General features: G+C 65.9%; 1 protein-coding gene across 2 annotated transcripts; it reads left to right on the top strand.

Annotated features, from left to right (window-relative positions):
• Positions 1 to 3,407: 3,407 nt before the first annotated feature.
• PROB1 (proline rich basic protein 1) lies at positions 3,408 to 9,221 on the top strand. Of its 2 annotated transcripts, XM_086758953.1 has the most exons (2): positions 3,411 to 3,769; positions 4,931 to 9,221. In XM_086758953.1, the coding sequence occupies exon 2, from the start codon at positions 4,962 to 4,964 to the stop codon at positions 8,796 to 8,798; it is 3,837 nt and encodes a 1,278-aa protein (XP_086615079.1). In that variant the 5' UTR covers positions 3,411 to 3,769; positions 4,931 to 4,961; the 3' UTR covers positions 8,799 to 9,221. The 2 variants fall into 2 exon arrangements, with proteins under 2 accessions (XP_086615078.1, XP_086615079.1); XM_086758952.1 differs by having other exon boundaries at positions 3,408 to 9,221.
• Positions 9,222 to 9,601: the final 380 nt, after the last annotated feature.

Here is a 9,601-nt window from a genome sequence, read left to right as displayed (position 1 = left end):
CATCTTCATGTTAACATTTGTTCCCTCTCGGGCAACTTTGTGTGAGCACTTTGGGAAGTTGGGCAGAGTTTGTCAGCCGCTCGGGGCAGGAAGAGCGCCAGTAAGAAAGGCGTGGAGAGGGGCTTGTGAAACACGTGGTGTGAGAGTCTGCAAGGGCAAAAATGTTTGGTTTTCTTATTCTAGATTGGTAATGTGGCTGGCAGGGGAGGCAGCCTTAATTCTGGCGTTTCCCAGTTTGGAGCGCGTAATATAAATGCGTATGAAAAGCAACATTCTTTTAATGTTGCTTTTTATATATTAAATAGTTTGTAGAATATATTTAAAATATATTGAAGCGGTTGGACGTTGTTCCGGGTCTGGCGTCTTCGCTGTTGTTCCTGTGTGACTCCCGTGGCTGTGAAGGGATACAGGTGCGGAGACCAAACCCGGCGCCTTCGCTGGACCTGTGATGTCCTATACGGAGATGAATTCACGCCTCATATTTTGCACTTAACGCAGGTTCACCGAAAGGTCTCTAAGTGGTTGATGGAGGCGGGAGACCTCCTGTGAGAAGCACAGCAATTTTAAGAGTCTTCTCTGCGACTAGGACAGAGGCCGGGATGAAGCAGAAGGTGAAACTGAAAGGTAACAATAATCCAGAAGGCAATAAGCTGTTCTTTGTTCAAATCACGGCTAAGGCTGTTGCGGGGGACTGTTTGCGTGCGGGCGTTGTGCGCTGCGAGGGCGTTTGGCTCTGAAACGTCTTCGGTGATAAACACGAGTACTTCTTTTTGTAAAGCACTGCCATTGTACTCAATAAGGGAAAAAAAAAACCCAGGAAAGTCGTGTCTCGTGCCCGCGGCTGGTGAAATGCACTGCTGTCGTTAACCAAAGGCTACTTTGCCGAAAAGCGACTGACTTCAATCATTTTTGGGTCTCTGAAGCGAGAAAGAGGTGTTCTCGAGCAGGCCTGGGTGGCTGGGAGCGGGCAGCTCCCAGGGTGCTCCCATTTCCTGGGGAATACCGGCCACCTGCAAATGGGTTTATATCTATATCTATATGTGTGTGTGTGTATTTATTTTTAAATGAAAGACTTGACGTTTCCATGCCGGCCTGTACCGCGGTAAGAAGCCTGGCTGAACCCACAGAGCTCTGTGCCGCCTGGCAGTTTGTTCCACGCGAAATGGCCGCCCCGCAGCACCCGCCGGGCCGGGCCGTGAGCTGCCGGCCGTCCCCCCCGCGGCGGCTCGCCCGGTGAGGCCGAGCCCGTTCCTCCCGGGGGTGCGGGGGCCGGGCAGGCTGCGGCATTGCCGGCCGCGGCCCCTTTAAGACCGGGGCGGGGGGGGGGGGGGGGGGAGAGGCTGGCGCGTTGCTAGGAGACGGGGAGGGCCCGGCCGCCATTTGCCGCGGGGGTGCGGGAGATGGCGGCGGGCCCTGAGGCCTCGGCCCGGGACCGGCGAGGAACGGCGGGGGCGGGGGGGGGGGACCCGCCGGTCGCCCCTTCCCTGTGCTGGTCGGCAGGGCCCGGCCCGGCATGGCCCCAAAAATGAGGCCTGAGAGGGGAAGGCGTGAAGTGCTCCCACGGGCTCGGGGGCGCAGGCCTGGGCCGCCCAAGCTCTTTGCATCTGGCCCGGGCTCGCACGTCCAGCCCTTGGGTACCAAGGTGAGGTTTGTCAGAGCCACTGGCACGTTTCGATGCCTGGTGCCCTTCCAAACCCCAGAGGCAGCTTTGAAAGCCTCTGCCGAGCTGGGCCGGTGTTTCCTGCTCCTCTGGAGTTACGGAAAGCAGCTCCGGCGTGGGAGAGGCATGTCCTGCTCTCGGCAGCCGCTGCGCTGTCATCTTCCTCCTTGCTGCCTCTTTCACAGTTGCCAGCGTTAAAGGCGAGCGTGCGCAGCTGGCACAAAAAAACAAGTTAATAAGCAAATGCAGTGGTAAGTCTGCAGGCGGTATCATGCTGGCTTAAACATAAAAGTAAATGAGTATTTCATTAGCAAGTCTGGCTCAACCTGGGTCCGCCCGTGTTCCGTAACGTGCTTGTGCCTAGCAGGCTGCTCCCACGCACGCCCTCAGCTGCTTCAGGTGTTGGAAGACAAGTTTAGGGCCTGTTCACCTAAAAGGGTTGTGTTTGGGGGGCAGGGGGGCCGCGGGGATTGCGGCCGTGCCCTCCTCTCTCTTTCCTGTGCCACGCGGAGCGGGGAGGATGCACCCAAGGAGCTGGAGGAGGAGGTGCAGGCGCTGGAGCCTGGGGCTTGCCCGGCGGGTTGCTGGCAGCCTCGGGCTGCGGGGCTGCACAGCCGGTTCCCCCTGCGCTTCAACAACGCACCCGGTTCGTGGCAGCCCTGGGGACGCTGGAAGGAACCAGCCCAGCCGGCAGTCCTGCTGCAGCCCTGCCACGTTTTTCCGTACGGCTGGCCCTGTGGAGCAGGGGGTGGACTGAGCGGCGGGCGTGCGGCGGTACTTTCCAGCCTCCAGTGTTACTGTACCGATTGTGGCAGCTGTCGACGACGCTCTGACCGTTTCGGTTTTGGCAGGGCCCGGGTGTCAGAATGCGAGGCGCAGCAGCAGCCAGAGCTGGGCCGAGTACAAGCGCTGGAAAAGGGGCAGAGGAAAGGTTTGGAGCGGTTACACGAGTCGTTGCCCTAAATCTGCCTCGCACCCGCTGCCGGGGCAGCAGGACCCACAGGCGGTAGCACAGAGACCTTTCGGTTCGTGCCCAGGAAGAGCCGCAGCCATCCTCCCACCGGCTTGTTGTACCTTACCCGGATCTTCTCCGGCTCCCACAGCCTGTGTTCCCCTCGGTGCTTCCTCCTCACCCTCAGCAGCCTCGGATGCACCAAAGGCATCGGCGGGGCACCCCGGGGAGGCTGGGCAGGACGCCGGTGACCCTGGGCCTCCCTTTCCCACCACCTCCCTGTGGCCCTGCACTACTGGGCGCGACCCTCGGCGCAGGAGGGGGAATGACACAGCGTTTCTCTGGGATGCCGACCGGCCAGGGACCAAGCGTCCCGCTGGGCCCGAGGGGACCCTCAGCCCCCTCCCCGCTGTGGGTCTGCACGTCCCTCCCGCCCTTGCGAATCCGGCAGCAGGCGAGGGCTGCGTGCGCGTCCCGGCTGCGCTGCGCCGCGGCCAGAGCCAGCAGTGACTCAGCAGGCGCCCGCCAGCCTGCCATGCCGTGAGCCCACCTTTGCAGGGGGCTCGGGGTCGCTCCCGGCCAGCCCCAGGCTGGGCGCCGGCCCTCCGCACAGGGTGAGGAGCAGCACCCGAGGGGGGCAGCCCAAGGTTTTTGGGGTGCTGCCAGCCATCCCGGCGCCATGGGGAGCTCCTGTGCTGGCATCCCGCTGGCTCCCTGACTTGGGATTCGAAATCCCACAGGTGCCCTCTCACAAGGCCACCGTGCTGGCGAGTGCTGCCCACGCGACGTCTCCTCTGCCCCCCGTGGGCACAGACGCCGCCTGAGCACAGCCCTGCGCGGCAGCGTAGGGGTTAAGCGCCAGGCCAGCTATCAGGGAAGCTCTCCTCTCCTCCTTTTCCCTGCCAGGGTTTAAATTTAGTCCCTGCGTGAACCCGGACGACTTGGGCATCAGGTTGCTCCGGGGCTGGCAGCGCTGGGGAGCACCTGCTACCACTGCTTCACTGAAAAAAAACAAAACAAATCCTCCCGAAAGTCTCTGCCGGTGACAATCAAGGCCAGCAAGCTGTGGGGACCCTTGTGCTGCGGTGGGTGCCCCGGCTGCGTGCTATGGGTCCCTCCGAAAAAGGCAAATAGTGGCCGTCCATCTTTCAGCTGCTGTGAGTGCCGGAGGTGCTCAGTGCCCACCTTGATTTCATGCCTTGGCTTTGCTCCCGGCCGCTTGCAATCCGTTTTGGGGGAGCTGCTGCTTGGGGCAGGGTGGATTTTGGAGAAGCCCCCCGGGATGGGGACACGCTGTCCCTGTGGCAAGGCGGGCAGAGGTGCTGGGAAAGGGGCCCTGGTGGGCCCGGGGTCCAGCCGTGCCCTCCGCGCCGGGGATGGGACATCCCCAGAGGGGTCTATGGGACATGGGGACGCCCTGGCACCTCACCTGCAGGTTTGGGGGGTAGTGCTGCAGGGTGAGGGGGCAGGGGACGGTGCTGCAGCACCCCCAGCAGACCCCCGGAGGCCGGGGGCGGCGCTGGCATCCCAGCAACGCGCTTGGCATCACCTCCCCCGGGCTGGCGCTCGCTGACGTCCATGTGATCCAGGGGCTGCTCCGTCCCGCTGCCGGGGCCAGCCGCTGCCGCGGCCAGGGAGCCAGAAGGTCGAGCCGTCGTCCTCGGTGGAGCGTCCCCGGCACCGAGGAGGGGCCCCCGGTACCGGCTGGCACCCCCCGGGGTCGTCCCCACCACCATGCCCCGCGGGAAGAGGGACCCCGTCCTGCTCTCCCCCGCCGAGCTGCCCGGTGCCGATGGCGAGGGTCCCCGCAGCGGTGGGGACGGCCAGCGCTCAGCATCGGAGGAGGAAGGCCACCTCCCTGGCCTCCCCCGTGACGACCTCACCAAGAGCATGTCGGGCTCCTCCGTCTCCTCCTACCACTCCGCCGTGTGCTCGGAGGGGACTGAGACCTTCAAGGACTGCCTGGAGTTTCTGGACGAGGAGGGGACATCGCCCCAGGACGCGGGGCGGCGAGGTGGCCGTGCCGAGGGGGCGGCCCTGGGGTGCTGGGCTCCGGCGGGGGCCCCCGACAAACCCCGGCTGCCCGGCCCCCTCGCCCGCCCGCGGCAGGCTCAGCTGTCCGTCGTGGCTAAGAATAGCCCAGCGCCGGGGCAGGGGGGCAGGATGGGTCCACTCGGCGGGGACCGGCAGCCTGCCACCGCGGCCACCACTGCCAGCGGGGAGCTGGCGATGCCCGGGGGGATGCTCGGCGGGGCGCCCAGCGATTCGGACGAGGCAGACGGCGAGGTGCGGGCGCTGACGGCCAGGGCTTTCCGCAGCCTCTCGGGTCCCCCCGGCACTCGCCTCGACATGTGCAGCTCCCACACCTCCTCCAGCCTCTCCAACTCCTTGTCGGAGGACGGCGGGCGGCCGCGGCGGTGGCCGGCAGCTGGCGGCGAGCCCCGGGGGACGGTGGCAGCCCTCCATGGCAGAGCGGGCTGGCCGTTCCCCGCCGGCGTGGATGGGGAGCTGCTGGGCTTGCTGGGGAAGGAGCAGTTTGAGTGCGTGGATGTGGAGCTGGAGAGCGCGGAGGCCAGGAAGGGCCACGGCAAGAAGAGGACCGTCCCCAAGCGCCAGATCCTGCTGAAGAGGAAGGAGAGGAAAGAGACGAGTTTCGGCCCCTGGAGCGACGGCCCGGCCCCCCAACCCCTGCCCCCCACCAGGAAGGAGCCCCCCAGCAAGGGCAGGGCCGTCGGAGAGGACTTCAGGCTCAACTACAAGCAGTTCATGAAGACGGCCTCCCTGGACACCGACGCCAGCAAGACCAGGGCGGCCTCTTCCCTGGTGAAAAACGTCCTGGCCAAGAAAATGCAGTACGAGCAGAGGATCAAGATGGAGCAGAAGGGCTTGCGGGGCAGCTCGACCTCCTCTGGGCCGTCGTCCGCTGGCACCGACCTGCTGGGGGATGGCCTGGAGGGCAAATCCAGCTCGCTCTCCCGCTCGGACTGCAGCTTCTCAGCCGAGGATCTGCGGGGCGGCGGGATGCCAGCGGCCGCGGGGGAGACCACCACCACCCGTCCCACCAAGGGGGTGGTGCTGAGCGAGGCGACGAGGGAGAGCGTCTGCAAGCTGAAGACGACCTTCAACGAGCTCAACGAGAGGATGAAGTACCAGGAGGTGCTGGAGGGCCACAGGCTGCCCAGTGCCACCGAGAAACCGGTGCCAGAGAGGATCCGCTACCGGCGAGCACGCGCCTTGTTCGAATCCCACCCCGAGGCGGGGAAGGCACTGGACGTTGCTCCCAGATTTGAGAGGGCGCCCAAGCCGTGGCCCAGCCTGAAGCAGCGAGCCATCCGCCCCAGCCACCCCCAAACCGTCCCCGTTGAGGCCGGCAGCCCGGCGCTCCCCGCCGTGCCGCCCCGACACCTCTTCACCTCGCGGGCGCAGGATGTGAGGCTGGTGCCGCAGAGCCAGCGGGAGGATAAACTGCCAGCGGCGCCCCCCCAGCCGCTCGGCCCCGGCACCCCGGCCCGGGGGTCCCTGCCGGCCACCCGCCCCAAGACGGAAGACAAGGGGAAGGGGCGCATCCCCCAGCCCCGGGACGTGCGCAAGCTGGTGAAGAGCGGTTACAACCTCTGCTTCGGGACCACCGTCACGTCCCACGGCACTACGGCACCGGCCAGCGGTGGGGAGCCGCCGCCGGCCGCCCCGCTCGTCATCCACTGCACCTCGGTCTGCCGACGGGAGACGGCAACCGAGCCGGCGGATGGGGAAGTGCTGGAGGCTGCCGGCCAAGAGCCAGCCCAGGCACACGCTGAGGGCCCCGCAAAGCTCGGCGGCGGCCAGCCTTCGCCCACGCGCGGCTCCCCTGTCCACATCACAAAGGTCCAGGCCACGAGGAGAGCAGCGACCACCACGGAAGAACCGGCCGCATCCCCCCCGCGCCTGGAGCGGAGCGAGCTCAGGGTACCGCCCCGGGTGCCGACAGCCGAGGGGGTGCCACACATGGAGACCCACCTCCACGTCCTGGTGGGCCGGCAGTCCCCGGCCGCAGCCAGGGAGGGCTCCCCGGCTCAGAGCGGTGCCGTGCTGCGGACCGAGAAGACCGTTCTCCTCCCGCCATCGCCGCCGGGTCCCACCGAGGGGAAGGACGGACACAGTGCCACCGAAGGGCTCCGCGCCGCAGAGGGGCCCGAGTCGACAGCGCAGCAGCATGGCAGCAGTGCTGACGGGGACCCCCGAGCCAGGGCTGGCCGCAGCGTGCACCCACAGCCTGGGAAACTGGCGGGGAGAAGCGCAACGAAGCCACCCACAAGCGAGCAGGTGTCGGCAGGGAGCAGCAGCTTCGCAGGCAGCGCCAGCCCCGCCGCCCCGTTTCGAGGCGGGGACGCCGGCAGAGGTCCCTCCGGCCAGCTGCCGGAGCGGAGGGAGGCCTGGGAGCACTCGCCAAAGTGGCCGGCAGCCTCCGAGCCGTGCCCTCCTGCTTCCCTGGCGGAGAACTCCAACTACTTAGCAATTCCTGGGAAAGCCCCCAAATCCTCACCGATGCCAAAGCTGCCCTCGGTCCCCAACCTGGCCAGCACATCCTTTGGGACCCCCATGGTCCCCAACCCGGCCTTGGGAACCCCCTTGGTCCCCAGCCCAGCCAGCACTTCCTTTGGGAACCCTGTGGTCCCCAACCCAGCTAGCGCATACTTTGGGAACCCCATGGTCCCCAACCCGGCCAGCACAGCCTTTGGGACACCTTCAATCCCCAGGCCAGCCAGCACATCCTTTGGGACCCCCATGATCCCCAACATGACCAACTCATCTTTTGGCTACCCATCAGCCTCTGGCCTGGCCAGCACATCATTTGGGGCTCCCTTGGTCTCCAACCCCACCAACAAGTCTCTTGGGACCCCTTTGGTCCCCAGTCCATCCATTGCATCCTTTGGGACCCCTTTGGTCCCCAATCCATCCAGCACATCTTTTGGGAGCCCCTTGGTCCCCAATCCATCCAGTGCATCTTTTGGGACCCCTTTGGTCCCCAATCCATCCAGTGCATCCTTTGGGACCCCTTTGGTCCCCAATCCATCCAGTGCATCCTTTGGGACTCCCTTGGTCCCCAATCCATCCAGCGCATCTTTTGGGACCCCTTTGGTCCCCAGTCCATCCATTGCATCCTTTGGGACCCCTTTGGTCCCCAATCCATCCATTGCATCCTTTGGGACTCCCTTGGTCCCCAATCCATCCAGCGCATCTTTTGGGACCCCTTTGGTCCCCAATCCATCCATTGCATCCTTTGGGACTCCCTTGGTCCCCAATCCATCCAGCGCATCTTTTGGGAGCCCCTTGGTCCCCAACCCAGCCAGCTCATCCTTTCCATCCCCCTTGGTCCCCAACCCAGTCCCCGCTTCCCTTGGGCGCCCATCCTTCCCCAACACGGCCAGCTCATCCTCTGGACCCCCCTTGGCCCCAAACCCAGCCAACACTCCACTGGGGACCGTTGTGTCCCCCCTGGCCGTTGGGGAAGCGGCCTGGAGCAAACCCAGCCCTGAGCCCGCCCTCCCCCAGCCCCCCGAGGGCCTGGCTGCTGGGGAGCGCCCGAAGCCGCCGCTGCCCCCAGCCCAGCCGCAGCCTCGCCTCGAGGACGCTCCTCATTTCCCCAGGAGGACCGATGGCGCCTCGCCGAGCAGTAAGAGCCCGGCGAGCTCTACCAAGCCCTTTGCCCCCCACTTGCCCGCACACCGGAAGATGCTCGTCGATCCCGACAGCGGGAAATGCTACTACATGGAGCCGCCGCGGCAGCCGCAGCTGAAAACGCTCTACGACCCCGAGACCGGGCAGTACCTGGAGGTGCTCATCCCCCCGGTGCCGTCGCACGCCGGGCTCTACCAGGCTCCTTTCAACTCCCTGGTTGTGGCCCCAGGGGTCTACGCTCCACCCTACGTGCCCTACGGCGCCTTCCCGGGGCTCCCAGCACCCGCACCACCCGCCGCCCCGTCCCCAGCGCACCCTGACCTGCCGGCCGCCGAAAACCCCAGCTGCTCCGGGACCTTCAGCCCCGCTCCAAAGGGCGAGGGGCCGCCCGCTGCCGGGGGTCCTGACTGCGGGTACCTGGAGAGCCTGTACTATATCCCCACGGGGATGCGGGCCAGCCCCGGTCCCAGCGCCGGCCAGCCCCCCGCCCACGCCAGCCCCGAGAAGGGACCGCTGCTCCGCATGTGAGGTCCTCGGCCGGGGCCGGCCCCGCGTGGCTCATCCCTTCCCAGGTGGCCTGGCTCTAACCACAAAGTCAGCATCACCCCCAGCACGGGAGAGCCCCGCTGTCCGTGGCCGAGCTGGCGAAGCGCCGAGGGATAACGGACTGGACCTCACTGGCTCCTCGTGGGAACAGGGAGAAAATGGGTATTTTTCCAATGTGGCAGCCCCGGGGTGGGGCGTGAAGTCACGGACCTCGGCCGGCAAACGGAGCAGGTGCACGGCCCCTGCTTCCCCCCGTCCTGCCGCTCCCATCCCGGGGGCGAACTGGGCTGGTCGGCACGCAGGGGGACAATGGCCCAGCCACCGCCAACCCCCTGCAGCCATGGCTGCAGCACTCCCTAAAATAGCAATGAAAATGCTGAGCCAGCATTAAATCCTGCATACTCATCCCGCTTTCGTTTCGTCTGTAAAGGGGGGTGCGAGGGGGTCCCGCGGCCCCAAGGGGAGCTGAGGTGCTCGGACCCTGCAGTCTGCTGTCCTGGGGCACCCACTGGATGAATCCCTGGTCCCCAGGGGCAGGAGGGGACTCTGCGGTCAACGGTGGTCCCTGAACCCCAGCCCTTGAACCCCGAACCCCAGCCCTGAGAACCAAACCCCAGCCCCAGCCCCAGCCCAGGCGGGGCCGCGCCATCCCAGGGAGGATTTGGGTTGAGGAAGCGAGGTCAGGCGTTACAGGACGGAATGACACTGAAAACGTCACAGGGAGGGGACACCTGCCACGTGCGCCCCCTCCCTGCCCCGACGCCCCGGGGATGGATGGGGACGCC

This window comes from Chlamydotis macqueenii, chromosome 14 (assembly GCF_036417535.1).
Source record: "Chlamydotis macqueenii isolate bChlMac1 chromosome 14, bChlMac1.mat, whole genome shotgun sequence".
NCBI classification, from domain to species: Eukaryota; Metazoa; Chordata; class Aves; order Otidiformes; family Otididae; genus Chlamydotis; species Chlamydotis macqueenii.
The sequence above is the reverse complement of the archived record's forward strand: the minus strand, read 5'-3'. Positions and strand labels throughout refer to the sequence as shown.

Coding starts and splice junctions, on each gene's coding strand:
- PROB1 (XM_086758952.1), top strand. CDS start 4,347: ATGCCCCGCGGGAAGAGGGACCCCGTCCTGCTCTCCCCCGCCGAGCTG.